Source organism: Otolemur garnettii, unplaced genomic scaffold (assembly GCF_000181295.1).
Source record: "Otolemur garnettii isolate 467f Iridium unplaced genomic scaffold, OtoGar3 scaffold00003, whole genome shotgun sequence".
Classification (NCBI taxonomy): domain Eukaryota; kingdom Metazoa; phylum Chordata; class Mammalia; order Primates; family Galagidae; genus Otolemur; species Otolemur garnettii.
In genome coordinates this window covers 38,944,194-38,961,592 of record NW_003852398.1, presented here as the reverse complement: position 1 = coordinate 38,961,592, position 17,399 = coordinate 38,944,194, and the positions used below count along the sequence as shown (strand labels likewise).

Here is a 17,399-nt window from a genome sequence, read left to right as displayed (position 1 = left end):
AGCTGGAAGGCCCGCAGTGAGCATTACTCTTTCTATACTAAAGAGAAAGGAAAGGGTTTCAGAGGTGGTGGGTTCCCAGATGGTCCAGGGTGGACCCACAAAGCTGCTGACAGGAGGCACTTGCAAGGCCAGTCAAGGTGATGATGGTGAAGAAGTCTTTCTGCTGGGCTCACAGCTGACGTGATTTTGTCCATTTGAAATTCAAATAGTTGCCGAGACCAGCTATAGTTCTTAAAACCTCTTCAAGTTGTTTTCTATCCATCTGTGCAGCCACTATGCTAATCCAGGCTTTCATCATGCCATACCCTCAGAGTCGCTTGTCTCCAGTCCTGCCCTACCCGTTCCCACCCTGGAGCCAGTGTCAGCAAACTCAAAATCATAAGGCTTTGATATATCTCAATGCTGTTTAGATAAAGTCCTCCCCTCTTCTTGGGATCTTCAAGGCTCTGCATAATGTGTCCATGATTACTTCTCCAGTGTCATTTCTATAGCAAGTGAACCCCATCTCCACCCCTCGTGACCCAGCCACTGTCACCAGTTCCTTCAAGGTGCTTTCTCTCATCTCTTTAATATCTTTCTCTCTCTGATTCAATGAGATCCTCCCCTCCCCCCCCACTTCTTACTCGGGTTGACTCTTTCCAGCCTTAAGTCTCCACTGGGGGGCCAAGTGCCGTGGCTCATGCCTGTAATCTCAGCACTTTGGGAGGCAGGTGGATTGCTTAAGGTGAGGAGTCTGAGACCCTGTCTCCACTAAAAATTAAAAAATTAGCCAGGTGTAGTGGCAGGCACCTGTAGTCCCACCTACCCAGAAGACTGAGGAAGGAAGATCATTTGAGCCTAGGAGTTTGAAGTGGTAGTAAGGATGATGACACCACTGGTCTCTAGCATGGGTGACAGAATGACACTTTGTCTCCTTAAAAACTAAAAAAAATCTCTCATTGAACCATCCCTATCTTACACCTCCCAGCTGAGTGAGGTGGCCTTGCTCTGTGCTCCTATAGCACCCCAATGTCACTCATATAAACATCTATTCTTATGAAAGCAGATTGCTTTTCAAATTCCTTCTATGCTTTTAAATATCATGAAAACTGGGGCTTTGTCTACTTTTTCCTTTGCTATGTCCTTAGTATTTAGCACAATGCATGGCACAAAGAAAGAACTCAATATATATTTACTGAATTTCTGAATGACTTCAGTTTTCATGGCCAGCAAAATATGATATCAAGTTAAAGAAGTGAGTAGGGTGACGCTTACCACCTGGAAGCCAGGTCAAGAGTCAGGGTCTCTAAACACTCTCAAACCAGCTGCAGCCTTGACCTTCACTTTGTCAATTCCCTATAGTACCTTTCTTTTCCCTATCTTTACAAGTTATGCTTTACAGAGTTTGAATAACATTGATTGCCAAGTGTAGTCTTTCATCCCCTCATCTCAAGACTTATGTGTTTTATCTTTGATCCACCAGGAGTTACACAGCTCTAAGTGGTATCCCTTGTGTCAGAAAGAGGCCTTCTGTAGACAGAAGCTCCTAACTGTATCCCCCAGTTCTAGGAGCCTCTGACTGTTGGGGACTCAGAAGTAGGAGAGCTTGCTGCTGCGACACCAGGACAGACACTCACCATCAAGGAAAGGCTGATGCTCAGGTTCCTTCCTCCTGCTTCCCCAATGATGCTCTCACAGCCTTCGACCCCCTCTTGGAGGGTCAAGCAATTCACCTGGTGAACTGTGACTATTTATTATGGGGTGGGAATGATAGGGCTGGGGCTGTAACATACTTTTGCCAAAACTAATTTGTATGAGTTTGACTTATTGACATCAAGTCACCTCCAATTACCCACGCATCATGGTCTCACCTGTCCTTATTTCCTAAAAAAAGGCCACAACTCCAAAGGATGGGGAGTCCTTTGTCCATCATGGTTAACTCGTTCACCCTTATCAATTGACATCTACTGGTAGTCTCCACCAACTTTTTTGTGAGACCAAAACATCTTTTTGAACCTCAATAAACAAGTGGCCATGTAGTTAGGGGCAATAACTAAAACAGTCCAGGAGTAAACCCAACCAGGCAGAAATCTCCTCCTTGAAAGGAAGCCTCATCAAATGCCACAGAGGCTTAGAATTGTCCTCTGTTTCAGAGGTCTTAAGCAATCAACATACAGCTGATGACTGTGAAACAAAATTGACCTATTATGTCAGGAAAGAACACAAATGTTCTTCTAGAAGTTCACAGAAGACAGAAGACCAGCACATGAATTGCAAAAACCAATATACACGCTGTTTCCATGGCAACGCTGCTTCTCCCAACAGCCCCTCCCTAACTTCAGACAGCGGTGAGTAGACCCCAGACACCCAGGCAGGAGAACACTGCTGTCAAACTGCCACTGGTCTTATCTCTTTGGGCCTCAGGACACCACACGTGGAGTATAGGAGAAGAACACTACAATTTCTGATAAGAAGGCGTTAGGTTTCTTCTTCTGCTCCAGGAAAAGATTTGAGCAGGCCTAGGAAACCGAGGACTCCATTGGCTGAGTTCAAAGACACTAAAGGACAAGCAGGAAGCTCTGAAGAAGGCTTTGAGGGCTCTACCCAGCAGGTAGAGGTTGCTCCTCTTGCAAAGAACCAGGAGTCACTGCACAGGGTCTTCGGAACCCTAATCCTGCCTCTTACACCAGCTCTTTACCAGTGCCTGTGAGCAGGAAACCTTCCCAAACACAGAAAGCTAACTCTCCTGCCCAGACTGCCGGGCGGCCTCGACCAACAAACACTTCCAGAGACACTCCCTGGACCACTGACAGCATCTCAGGCTGTCTCTGACAGGTTCCTGCTGCTCCTTGCCCCTCAGGGGTCAGGAAGAGCCAGCATTTAAGCTCCTTCTGACAGAAGTGAGTGGGTAGGTTTTTGCTGGAGTTTGATGTGCAATATGCCACTCGCCTGAACAGTCCCTCACTGATCACCCACTGATGTCTTATGGCCTGTCTCTGATCTCAGGCTCAAGGATCAGACGGTTTACTCCAGAGCTTGAGGAAATAATTTTGAACAGCACAAACAGGATCTTCACAAAGAGAGAAGCATTGCAAAGAGCTTCTCATTCTCGGCCGGAGCCCCAGGCTTGGTGTTAGGCTGAGCAACTTGGGGCGCAGGCTGGAGAAGGCTTGTTTATCTCAACAAAGTGATCTCTGCCCCCAATCAAATCCAGGACTGGACTCTCCCCATTCCTGGCAGCTGGCATCCCTGTTGGCTCCTGTCATGAGTGCCACTTCCGGAGTGGCCCCCAGTACACACTGTGCGCCATGTCTGTGAAGGTGGTGAAAGGCACTGTCTCTGGCTCATGCTCTTGAGGCAGTTGCTGCACCAAGTGTCTCCCAAGCCTGAAGCTGCTGAACCCCCTTCTTACCTTCCAGTTTGGCTGAGTGTCCCCTCTCAGACACTGAACCATGCTCCCCCTCACCTCAGATGCCTCTCCCCCCACACTGGGAGCCATAGGGGTCTCCTCTGAGTTCTTCAAACATATCACACCCCTCACTGCCCATGGACCTTCTCACCTCCCCAGAGTGCCCCTCCCTCAGCGCCCGCATGCAGCTGTCTCTCTCAGTACCATGCTTCACAGCACTTACTAAACTCTGAAATTACATATTTATTTGCTTGGTTTCACATATATTTCTGTTTCTCCTACCAGATGGCAATCCCCAAGTGAGCAGGAGTGGTAGCTGCCTTGCCCACCATGGCTGCCACCCCCATATTGTGCACAGTGCCCAGAACAGCTGTAAGTATGGAACAGACACCTGCTGAACAAACAATGGAAGGCCCTTTCTATGATAATGGGCTGTGAGGTCGGGAGGGACGGACCCCAGAGGGCTCTGTGAGAAAGGATGGAGTCTGAGCATAGCTTTGGCAGTGAGGAAAGCTGGCCAATACACAACCAGACTTTGTTACAGAATGGCCCCCTCTTGTCTTTTGTGGAAATGAACTTTTAGGAGTAGAGAAGGGGGTGTCCAGAGGCAGGGGGTGCCTATCAGGAGGCACCTGTGAAACCTGACATCCTCACTACTCACTGGTGTCTGTGACCTGGCAGCATGGCCATCACCTGGCAACTTTTAGAAATGTAGAATCTCAGGCCCCATCCCACAACCTTCGTTTCAAAAGGATTCCCAGGTGACTGTTTACATACCTAGGACCTGGGCCAGAAGTGAGTACACAATGCCCTCTCCTGCCTTCAGGAATGATGAAAATGATGCCTCAGTTTTCCCTTTAAATCCACTATTCCATATATGTGTAGGGGGCCAGAGATGAGCTCTACTACTACAACCTATCTCAAACTTTGACTCTATCAGGGGCCAAGGAGAGGAAGGGAAAGAGGGGAGTGTGGGTTGAGTTGAGCTGAGGAGGGCTGCGGCTACTTAGCCAAGATGTACCAGCTGTGCCCTGGAGCAGGGGACTCACAGGGCAGGCCTGGAGTTGGAAAGGTAAAGATTACTGACTCCGGCAATGAAGAAGAGCCAGCTTCTAAATACCCACTATAAGTTTCTTCAGCACCTAGCACCATGCCTGGCACACAGAAAGGGCTCAAATGATACTTTACTTGTTAAATAAGCTAAGAAACCAATCAAGCAACAACTATGCTACTGAATTCCTAAAGCAGACTCTATGGGTCTGATTCAAGCCACACATGCCTTCCAGCTTCCTATTTTGTAAGATATATTCACCTTTGTTAGAAAAATGTGAATATCTAGGACATTAAAACTCTTCCAGGGAATAAAAGTATATGACATGATCAGTAGGGAAATGTGGCCACCGCCACAGTAACCCAAATAAGGCTCTGAGGACAACAGGCAGCGAGGGCGCTCCTGGGCTGGTGGCTTCTCTGTGGTGTGAGGATCAGGGTGGTGACATTATGACAGAGAACAGAAGCCACCAGCAGTCTATGCAGTGGGGAACGACAAAGAAAGGGCCTAGCAGAAAGCTTGAGAACCATGTGGCAGGCAGTCCCGGGGCATCCTCTCCAGCAGCTCTCCGGAGCCATAGATTCACTCTGCAAGTGAAGCCTTACACAGAGAAACAGGACGACAGAGGAGCAGGGAGCCGCTCTGGCTGGAGGCTACAGAAAACCCCTAAAACACATGCCCACACCCCAGCTCCTCCATGGCTAGCACAGCGTCAGACCCTAAGGGGGAGCTTGGTTTATAGCTGTCAGATAAAAGAATGAATAAGCAAATTCCGGTGGCCTCCGTAGTTTCCCTTTCTTCAATTCATTTTTTCTGGTGAAATGTACCCATTCCCTATTCTCAAACACAAATGGACAACCTTATCCCAAGGACAGTGAAATCCCAAGAATGGACTGTTACCTCCTTTCTTCACCACTCCCTGCCCCCCCATGTGAAGCTTTTCCTCATCCCTGCACTAATAAACAGACCACTGTGACCCTAGCCCTTTATCAAACCATGTTCTTTCCATTGGTTTGAATTAAAAGGACCTGTCTCCACCCTTGTCCCTGCCCCCATTAGATTGTGAGCCCCTGAAACCATCTCCCAGAAACAGCGTCTTACGTGTGGCCCACACAGGACTGGATGCATTTCTACCCAGATAGCATACACAGATCGAACGTCTGTTGATACCATGCTCCTTCCTTTAACTGAGCTGAGCACAAAGCAGCCTCTCAGCCTCCCTGACTAGTTTGTTCCCCATCAGCCAAGCTATGTGACTTGAATCTTTTTTGTTTGTTTGTTTTTTGAGACAGGTCTCACTCTCTCACCCTGGGTAGAGTACTGTGGTGTCCTAGCTCACAGCAACCTCAAATTCCTGGGCTCACATAATCCTCTCGCCTCAGTCTCCCTGAGTAGCTGAGACTACAGGTGTGAGCTACCACATCTAGCTAGTTTTTCTATTTTTAGTAGAGTCAGTATCTTACCCTTGTTCAAGCTGGTCTCCAACCCCTGAGTTCAGACAATCCTCCCACCTCAGCCTCCCAGAGTGCGAGGATTACAGAAGTGAGCCACCGTGCCTGGCCATGACTAGTGTCTTCTGAACAGCTTGCCACTTCACCTTCTCCAGGAAATTTCAGTACCCAGGGCCCTCCAGGTCCACCTTTTCCCCTACACCTCAACCAGCCCAGTTCTGCAGAATGAAACATTCTTATCTGGCTTGTGTCTTTGGCCAGAGAACACCTCTGCATTGGTTCATTCAGCAGCTTCTTGAGGGCATGGCCTGAAACCCAGCAAGTCTCACAAACCCCAGTTTGGGCACAGAGACATATCAGGACAAGCTGACACGGAGAGTTTTTGATGACCAAAAAGACAACAAAGAAGTTTTACCTTGGACGTGTATGTGTGGCCATCAGAGCCGCAGACCATGGGCGACAGTGCCACAGGACAGGGCTTGCACTTGACCAAATTCGAAGGTCCAACCCAGTGTTTATGGGCCACGTTCCCCTTCTTTTGCCTGAAGATGAGAAAAAATGGCATAAGTTAATTGAAGCTCTTTGGACACTATGGATCTTTCCTCTAAGTTCCCAGAATAAAAGGCCAAATAAATAAAAGGTGAGTCAAACAGGCAGGGGATCCCCAAGGCCTTTCACAGATGCGCCCACTGCTCCAACTCATGATAAAAGGCAGGAGAATTTATTTCAACAGCCCAGGTTCAGCACCCCACTTGGTCAAAGGGAAACAACATGGCCATTCAAAACACTATTTACTGACATGGAAAGACATTTACATAAAGCTAAAAACAATGAAGGAGCATGGTACAAACAGCCCCAGTGCCAGGTGTGGTGTATCCCAGCAGAGTACCCCAGGCCTTAGACCCTTTGGGGCTCATGGGCATGTTTGCATGGACGACACACAGGCAGCTCAGCAAACACTTTACACAAAATGCATCTCCATACACAGCTGAAAGACTTTATCATAGCTGTAGAAAACTACCTCTGGATAAATTCTAAAGCAATTTCAGTCCAGTTTCCAATTCGCCATTTGATAGAGGCTCTGGGGTGATGTCACTTTCAACTGTTAAAATAATCAGAATTCTACTCTTTCATTCCAGCTCGCGTTTCCCCTCATTCTAACCTTTGTCATCATGATAAATGGCGCTATTAGGATGGCTTATGTCCACGAAAGGAACCCCATCACTATATCATAAACCGCGAAAATAAAGGCCTGCAGTTACTGCCACCCTTTCTCTCTTAGCCGAAGCTGCTCTCCCAGCAAACCACTTTCAGTGACTCCCACAGCCCTGTCCCTGGGAGTGTCTCTGGACTGCCCATCAATCATGCAATTACTGTGCCCTTGAAATGACTGGCACTGGCAGTCCTGCATGATGTTACCATTTGGGCTCTCAAGTCAGAAAACACATGCTCAAATTTCAGTTCTGCCAGTTACACACGGCATAACCTTGGTAAGATGTTTAAGCCTGTAAATATCAGTTTCCTCATATGCAAAATGGGAGAAAATAGAATCTACTTCAAGTGGATATTATGGAGATTGAACGTGCTGCTGTATCTAAAGTACTCAGCAGAGTGCCTGCAAATAGGAAATAATAAAATAGGAATAATAAAATAATAAAATGGTATCCATTATTATTATTTGCCCCAATAAATGGGGGAAGAGAGAATGAAATTACCATTGCATAGAATTGTGACTTTATACTCAGCCCCTTGGTTTGGAATGGCATTTAATTCCTCCAAAGAATTCATGGAGCCAGAAAAAGGAATGAATCTCTAGTTCCCTAGGAACTCAGATTTAATATCTGGGGCAACCTACCTTCTTGCAAATGAAGAAAAATGAGCAAAAAGGAAAAATGACTAAAGCAAAAAGCACTACCAATTTGAGTCTTATTCTACCTCAAACGTCCTCTAGCAATTTAGGGGAGACAGTAAGAGGAAGATGGTCTGTTTGGAGAACTACCTCAGAGGGTGACATCAAGGAGGACCAGCACCTACCCACAGCACAGAGCTTGGGGCCCTTGGACTGCTGGAGTAGACAGGCTATAGGGCTAAGCCTGTCTGACCAAGAGCCCAGAGAGGATAGTCCTACGAGGGCCCTTTGAGATCACTTTTGAGTTCAACTTGCTTGCTTTACTAATGGGGGAAACTGAAGCTCAAAGAGGGCACAAGTGTTGCCTAACTTCGAGGAGCTGACTGGTGGTTAGACCTGGGGCAGTGTGTGTACTCACACAGCTGCAGAGTGTCAGGGATGCATCTCTCTTTTCAGTCTATCTCAGTCCCACCTAGATTACTAGCCTGAAAACCTCTTGAGAGCACCCCCATGTGTGTTACTGGGGGCCTTTTTCCCGACCCTTTGCTGCTTCTATAGCAGCAACTCACCCTGGCCTTGCCCTATGTCTGGAATTTTTTTAAAAACCTATTATTTGCATTTCTAAATAACATGGGCAGTCCTCCTGTTATCCTTCACCAAACATACTTTATTCTTCCAGGGCTTTGTCTGAACTGCTGGCAACGGGCGGGTGGGTGGGACTGCACGCAGGGGATGAACAGTCTGCCAGCACGGGGCTAATGGCAGAGTACGTGACTCCTTCAGCAGGACACCACACATTCATCATTATTCATACAGCAGATTGTCTGAAACTGATAATGAATCTGCAAAGGCATCCGGCAGCCCCTCTCCTGGGTCAGTCTCCAGTGTGTGTGCCCACGGCTATAGCAATTCTTGTTATAAGCTCCTAGAAAGCGGCTATAAAGTCCAAAGAGCAGGCAGCTCCACTGGAGCAGGCATAACCACGCACAAGGATGCCCCAGAGGAAAAAGGCCTAACAGACCTTAGCCAAGGGCAGGCGAGGGAGAGGTAAACACTGAGCCACAGCCTGTGAAAGAAAGACGGAAGCAGCTATCAATCACCAGTTACTGACGGGTCGTCTCTGTCTCTGGACCTGAACTTCACCATTAAAGTGAGTAGTACGTTCATCTAGGGGAGGCAAGGAGGTGAAGGCCGCCAGGGCCTGTCTCCTCGAGGACCTGGGGCATCTGGGTGTTCACTGTATCCCTCTTGGCTGAGGGGTGAGGGGCCCTATGCACTGACCACTGCACCAAACCACAGAATGTCAAAACCAGAAAACATCCTAAAACTACCCTCATCCAACAACTTTATTTTATAAATGAGGAATCAGAGACACAGAGAGGAAGTGTCTTGCCCAGTGTCAAGGAGAAATGTGGGAAATTTACGCCATATGTTTGTTGAATGGAAGTTATCCAGGCAGGAGACCCCTGCACCACCCTAGGGCCATTTACCCTATTTTGGCATCTGTGCCTTCATCACCAAGGTTCAGTTTCATAAATAATATTTCTTTAAAAGACTGTTCCTGGCTCTACAGACCTGCCAAGGAGCAGGCTCGGTACACCTGATGCTCATGGATCATGCCCAGGTCGAGTCAACACTGACCTCTCCTGGGATGTCTAGGACACAAAGGCCAAGTCATTCTGAAATTTCCCAATTCTAATGAAACAAGCATACCTGGTAGGTTGGGGCAAACCCACCTGGTCCTTACCTCAAATAGGCAGGACTCTAGTGGAGATGGCACCCAGTTTTGGTCTCTGTACAGAGGCCAAAGAATGTAATGAGTCCAAGAAGGGATAATGTCTCTGGCTATTCTATGTGTGTTTCAAGCCCAGTTGAGGCAAGGGACTGAGATTTGTAACTCAGGATATTTCAATTCTTGAGTCAATGAAGAGTAAAATCTGATGAAGGTGTCTTGATGGGATTGCTATACTTAATGTTACAGATATTCATCAACTGAGGTGACACAAGCAACCTATTCCCATCACCCTCTCCACTGGCCAACAGGCCCTCACTCCATCCCAGCTTGGCTGGTGCTGAGGGGCATCCACACCTCCTGTGGGCTGATGGCACCATGTGGAAAATCCAACCTATAAGCCCCCTTCTTGTTGGAGGGAAGACAGATACTCAGCATTTCTTATTCCCTTTTGTTCAAGTGCTAATTCTCAGTCTTTTTAAAAGTCTACCCTAAATTCTCAGCATTTAGGGTGGTGCCTGTGGCTCAGTGAGCAGGGTGCCAGCCCCATATACTGAGGGTGGTGGTTCAAACCCAGCCCCGGCCAAACTGCAACAAAAATTAGCCAGGCACTGTAGTGGGGGACTGTAGTCCCAGCTGCTCTAGAGGCTGAGGCAAGAGAATTGCCTAAGCCCAAGACCTGGAGGTTGCTATGAGCTGTGACACCACAGTACTCTACCAAGGGTGACAAAGTGAGACTCTGTCTCTAAAAAACAAACAACAAAAATTCTCAGCATTTATGTTTTCAATGAAGTAGAATGATTACTAAGTACAAATGAGATCGTGTGACCACCATGCTCATAACTTCCACCTTCTCCCCATCTCCTAGGGCTTAGTCTGAACTTCAAGTCTGGGTGTTTTCCTGTCCCAGCCTACCTTTGCAGGCTCTCCGTCTGTGATGCTCCCCTCCCAACACACCTGCACACACACACAGACCACAATCACCACCAATTTTTGCTCCAGGAATCCTCAACTGTTTCCCAGAGCCCGGCAAGGACCTCTGTGCCATCATGCATCTTTTTCCTCCCCTGGACCTGGACTTGGTATACCTTCTTTCTCACCCACATTTCTCCCCTCCCACCCACTTTCTTCGAGGTTCCCCTTGAATATGAGCTCAGTAGGAAGGCTGCTGAATCCCTCCACAGGCAGTCAGGAGGCACTCCTACTCCGTCACGGCCCAGTGACTGCTTCTGACATGCCTTCAGACTAGTTCCTGAGCACCTTGATTCAACCAGACCAGAAGTTAAGAGGTTACTATTATTCCAGCATCATATGGGAGACACCCAGGCTAGAAGCCTGGGAGCCCATCCTGGACACCTCCCTGTCCTGCCCACTTTCCCCCACCACTCAGACCTATCAGTGCCAGCTCCAGCTGGCTCTATCCACCACTTATGTGTTTTTCCCTTGTGCCACAGAAATTCACATCTATACATGTAAGACTGTAACTGTGTTTGACCTCCTTGTTCAAGTTTCAGATTAATTGCCTCCTGTGACATCTTTCCTGACCCTATGACCCTCATCCCAAGTAGAGTTAACCGTGACACTGTTTACTCCAATATTACATCTTGTACAGACCCAGCTGTGACATTCTCTACAGTATAAAGCAGTTCTTTTATGTCTATCACTTTCAATACACTCTGAATTCCTCAAGGGTAGTGACTCGGTCTTAATCATTTTTGTGCTCCTGGTACTTAGAAATATGGTTGACCCTAGGCACATGGACGTGCTCAGCCAATAAGTGAACGTATTGATTTAAACCTTTTATTTAAAGATTTACACCTTACTCTTCACAATAGCCCCAAGGGGGAAAAGGTTCTTAAAATTTAGAACTTTTATTTCTGAACAATATCTGCATTAATGAGAAGACACAAAAAGCATGTTGTTTTAAGCAACGATAATATAACAGGCTGTTGTTCCCCCAAATCCTAACTCAGATTCAGAAAAACAATTAGCAGAATAAAAATAAAAACAAAACATCACTCTAGAGACAACCAAGAACTGGGTTGAGGGAGCTCTCTGGAGGAATCTTATTTTGTAGAAGTCAGACTGGTTCCCAAGCTGCATGAAGACCTCTGATAATGGTGGCTCCAAACTACCAGCACACACTAATAAGCTTCAGGATTTGGAAATGAGAAATCAGAACTCTTACCAATTCTCAAAAGTTGCTGAAATCATCAGTTTTTCTATATTTTCACACTATTTTACTATTTTTTCATAGAAGAAATCTTAAGTTTAAAAATATTTATAAAGAAATGGAGCCTAGAGTTAAAATTCAAGCCCTAGGAACTGTCAGCCAACATGATTAGGCAGTACATAAATAACGTGACATCTGGATCTTTGAACAAGTTAATAGGACTTCCCAGACTCACGTGTTAGTGTTGTCAATTTAGTGACTTTGCTCTCACTCTATTCTGTAGAACACCACCTGGGATTTTTATAAAATAGACTATGCAAATAAATCTATTACTATTCATTTATTTTCAAGAACAACTGCTCATCAGCATCCGACAGGACTGCAAACACAGTCTCATAAGAAGGCAACAGCTACGAGTGAGACTCACTGTCCAGGTCACAGCCTCTCTCCTTAGAGTGCTTTTGTTCCCTTCCTACAAAAGTCAACCTTACCCTTCAGCTCCACCTGCTGTATTTCCTACTCTTGCTTTAACTCCCTGCACTAAGATACCCCTACCCTCGGCAGCCCACAGCCTACTACTCCCTCACAGGTGACACCAAGGGACTTTTAGATGACATCAGTGTGACTCACTTCATTTGCCCGCCACAAAGAGGGGCCACACTCAGGGCCCACAGCACAGAGGTGTCAGGACAGAGTATTTTTCAGTAATAAGCACACTTGCAAGTGTATGTATTTCCTGGCATAATCCCATTGAATGAAATTCAATAGTATATATCAAAAATATTTTAATGATGGGAGGGGCTGGCTGCTAAAAATCTATGTAGTAGAACTGCTGACTTTTTTCCTTCAGTCTTGGAAGGACTGCTCATTGCATTCACTACATTGTGCATCCTACTGCATTTGCGTAACTTTAGATGGAACCATTTTTCTCTACAGAAGAACATCTGGTAAAGAAGTTCCAGATTAGCAATAGCAGCAGCATCTACTCTGCTAGTCTCAGGTTAGTACTACATGCCCGTCTCAATGTCCTGATTCCCCCACACAGAAACTCTCTGAGAGATGTTATTATTGCCCCCATTTTACAGATGGAAAAACTGAGCCTTATGTAGCCAGTCCCAGCTGACTTCCTTTCTGTCCTGTGTTGGGGTCCCTTCATGGAGGTCACTTATCAGTGCCCGGGACTGGCCAGGTCTCCAGCCCCTTGTTTATCTAGCTGTGTTCCTGATGCAGACCCTATGCTGTTATCTCATTCAGGAATAATTGCTCTTAGGTACCTGAGAGCTATTTACTTCAGCAGAAAGGAGAGAGAGGCTTTGAGGAAGTAAAGTAGTCTTCTTAGAAAGATAGATCTTAGTGATAGAAGTCTTTCATAGAGCTTAGTAAGCTTCAGCAGAGAGATGCCGTCCTGGCGTTCTGCAAGCAGGAGAGGCGACAGAGTCAGAGCGAGCGGGGTCCCTGATAGAATGTGCATGCTCCCGACTGCCTTTTCCTCCAGCCTCTTACAGACACAGTCCCATGGCTCTCAAAACCAGAGGTGTAGAGACTCCGATTCACTAACGCTCTCATCTCGCGAGCTCTCTCATGCTTGTTATGAGAGCTAAATGCCTTCCCATGCCCTTTTCACTAAGGTGTTGCACTATTGAGCTATAGGTGTTTCTTGTAACTCTCAGTCCTCCTAGTCAGAGGCTATATGGGCTGCTACAGTCCTGTCTGTGTACTCAGCAGATTGCTAAGACAGACCAGCCAACTCAGAGATGTGGAGAACTCACCAGAGAACAATCCCTTTCCAGTAATAACAGTGTTTGCTGACATAAAAGGATTACATGCATTTTATTGTCATGTTACTATCAAACTACCCATTCAAATATAAGATTGAATTTGTTTGCCAAATCAAAACTAATTGCTTCTAAAGCAGGGATAGGAGATGCGCGGATAGTTGACAGAGCGGCTATTTTGAACCAGAAACAAAATAATGAATGTTAATTGAAATGAAAAACATGTTAACCACTGAAATAATCTGTCACGTAAAATGATGCTATAATTCCTCTGTTGTTAGGGTTATTTGAGTCATTATACGATGTCATAAAATTACACAGGAAGAGCATAATGGCCTGTGTTGTTTACAAAAGCAGCCCTGATGAAAGATGCGGGCTCCCACGGGAGATAGTCTCCATCCTGGCATGCATGGGCACGCCAGTTTCCTTCCTTTTCCAAATGAAGAAGATCCCAGATACAGGATCCTGTCCAAAAAGAATCCAGTTTTCCTAATAAAGCAAAAAGAACTGCAGAGAGAGAAAGTGATTCCTCTGTATCTGGGAGCGTTCCAATTGCTCCTGGGCACTCAGCGGTACAAAAGATACGCTGTTTACAGAAGCTCAGAATTTGAAAGGACACATGTAATAATGATCATAGCAGCTAAACCTTCATTGAGAACTTATTATGCTGCTGCTGCTGCTGCTACTATTATTACTACTACCGATAATAACTACCACAACATGTGTGGAGCGCCTATACTGTTCCAGGGACTGTTTTAAGCCCTTGATATGAACACTTCACTTACTCTTCACAACAGCCCCAAGAGGTAGAAAGAAAAGTTATGGGAGAGCTTGGAAGCTGTTAGGGGGAGTGAGACAGGGTAAAGCAGACCTGGACAATGGGAAGGACTCACGCTCACAGTGAGCAACAGCGCGGACGGCCTCACTGAGTCAGGCTGGGAGCTCAGCTGCAGGAAAGCCACCGCCCTTATGTGGCTTCACCCCATCCTGCTTGGCCCAGGTAAGGAAAATGAGAGTCAGGACATATTCCTGGTCAAGGCTTGGTCATATCAGAAGAGATAAGGAGGCCCCAAGATACGCAAAGAGCCCAGCCCATGGGTATGGTTCCAAACCAGCCCCAAGCCAGGTTGCTAAAACACCTTCAAAACCTTAAGTAAAGTACATGCTTTAAAAGTCTGACAGCAGGGGCAGTATCTGTGGCTCAATGAGTAGGGCGTTGGCCCCATATACCGAGAGTGGCAGGTTCAAACCCAGCCCCAGCCAAACTGCAACAACAAAAAAATAGCTGGGCATTGTGGGGACCTTCAGTCCCAACGACTTGGGAGGCTAAGGCAAGAGAATCGCTTAAGCCCAAGAGTATGAGGTTGCTGTGAGCTGTGATGCCACGGCACTCTACCAAGGGCGACATAGTGAAACTGTTTCTCAAAAAAAAAGGTAAGGGGGGTGGATGGGGGGAGGGAGGGAGATTGGTGGGGTCACCTCTATGGTTTATCTTACAAGGGTACAAGTGAATCTTTCTAAAAGCAGAGTATGAACATTTTAACTCAATAACTAAGAAAATGACATGAAGGTTATGTTAACCAGTTTGATGAGAGTATTTCAAAATGTGTGTGAAAACAGTACACTGTGCCCCATGCTTGCATTAATGTACACAGTTATGCTATAAGAAATAAAAAAAAAAAATTTAAAAAGTCTGACAGCAGAATGAGAGCCACCCAAAAGATGTGTGTCTGGCGTACATGCAGTTCCAAAAGCATCCGATTCTCTCTGGGTGTACTTAAATATTGAACTCTAGACTGTGGTTCACTTTGACTTGGGACTCTATGACCTGCCCCTTGCCTGGGCTGTGTAATGGCTGGAAGTTAGGGAGCATCTGCTCTACAAAGATGAGAGAATTCAACAGCCTGGAAGGAGAGTTTCCAGAAATGCTGTGCGTGTAAAGGAATTGAAGATGATTGAGGAGGCACACACTGAACGTGTAACACACCCTTAAGCAAAGTAGCACCGAGGGTATGAAAAGCAGAAAGAGTGCTTTGTTGCTCTGCAAGTCCAGGCTGATTCAAAATCTAAAAAAAGAAATGCATTTCAGAATTTTAAAGAGACACCTGCTGCTGAACTCACACTTGTCTGCCAGCCCCCCATTTCTCTAATGTTTAAAGAAGACTAAGTTATCAGAAAAGAAGAAAGATCTCCCAGGTATAGGACAGAGGGCTGAAAAAGAGTTTGCCTGGATAAAAGCTCCCTCACCTGTCCTCAAAGGTTTCACTGGAGACCAAGAAGTAAGATCAACTCTACCTGACTTACACTTCCACATTAATATTTTAAAGGTCTATTTAAGGAAAGCTATCAAAACTGAAGGTATAAACATTTCAAATGTATTTAGGATTTCTGGAGATAGTCTTTTCTTTCTTTTCCATACAAACTTATTAACTACCTACAATGTGCCAGAAATTGAGCAAAGAATTCAAAGGTAATGCTAGCATTGCATTAAACGTGCTTCCCATAATATATATTAAATGGAATGATTATTATTAAGTATAATAATCATATTAAATTACTCTGAATAGCTGACAGTTATTCAGTATGAATTAACTATTTCTATTCTTATTCCTATTTTGAGACACTATAGACTTACAGACTGCTAACTTGTCTAAGAAAATCTTTATGTGGCAAGAAATTTGCTATTAATTTTAGGAATCCCCCCAAGCTGTTCTACATTTAAGTGTGCCAGGAGCAAATTGTGTGCCCAATGGGCAAATAACAAAAAGGAAAGGAACTTGCCAGATTGCACTCCAGATCTCTGCTGGTTCACAGGATTTGGGACGTTATTTGAATCAAGGTTTCCTTACACTTGAAACAAAGCATGTAGATCCAGGATCCCAGTCAAAACTGCTCTAGCCTTAACTCATGATGCCCTCAATGTTTCCTGACCAAATCATGAAGATTAGCAGGTTGATGTGATTATGTAAATTCTACTAACTGGCTGGAGACTCTGCTATCTGAAGTCACTTTCCATAAAGAGAGTGACAAGAGCACAGCCAGTGACACTGAGGGGCTCTGTAAGGAAGGGACTGATGGGGTTTTGCTTCAGCTCCTTGAACAACCATGGCCAGTGGGGCATGTGTGCAAAAACAGTTCTCACATACGCACCCGCACATGTACCTGCACACGCCCCAACTACAATTCTGCTTTGTTAAGGAGAAGTGCCGAGCCAGCACTGTAATTGCAGCTATTGTGGCAATGTAAACGAACAGTTGAGCTTGCCTTACTCCCTTAGGAAAATGCCTAGTGATGTACCCCGTTTTAAAAGTTCATTTCTTCCTAACAGGGGCCAAAAAAGAAATTGTTGCTTTTAGCCAGTGACCTTTGGCATTTGGGTTTGATTTCTTGGTTTGCTGCTCTTCTTTGTTCACTGGCCCAATAAGGAGAGGTCCATAGCTAGGCCTGAGACCCGAGAGGAAATCTTTTTTTTTTTTTTTTTTTTGCAGTTTTTGGCCGGGGCTGGGTTTGAACCCACCACCTCTGGCATATGGGGCCAGCGCCCTACTCCTTTGAGCCACAGGGGCCACCCCCGAGAGGAAATCTTTAGCAATGGACACACTAATTAGAAGAAAGCAAATAGCAATCAAGCAAGCCCAAGGCTGAGAATTGCATTTGATAGCCCCTTCCTGAGAGTTTGTAATCCTATCACAGGAGGGGCCCGAGGGGCTGGGAGTTTTGCCAATGCAGCTCCAACTCCCTCCCGTGCGAAGGCTCAGGTGAGCTCACAAGGGTGGTACAAGCATGTGCAATTCCACCATTGTCTCTGCTGTTATAATCTTAGGAAACATGTGCTTGTATTCCTTGGGGGCAATTAATTATTATAGGATGTGTTTAAGGGAGGGAAAAACACCTGTATTTGCTTCCTAGGTAAGCAGCTAAGCCCTTTGTCCTGAGAGGCTGCATGTGGCCTGAAGAAGAAGCAAGTCTGCAGAACTGTT

The 17,399-nt window shown here is 45.9% G+C and overlaps 1 protein-coding gene across 2 annotated transcripts in view; it reads right to left on the bottom strand.

Moving 5' to 3' along the window:
- The window catches only part of SPOCK1 (SPARC/osteonectin, cwcv and kazal like domains proteoglycan 1), a 504,733-nt gene that overhangs the window by 130,233 nt on the left and 357,101 nt on the right, over positions 1 to 17,399 (bottom strand). For both annotated transcript variants that reach the window (XM_012808762.1, XM_003782166.2), the window contains one exon: positions 6,306 to 6,432. In XM_012808762.1, the coding sequence (XP_012664216.1) occupies positions 6,306 to 6,432 (127 nt within the window). The remainder of the gene's footprint in view (positions 1 to 6,305; positions 6,433 to 17,399) is intronic.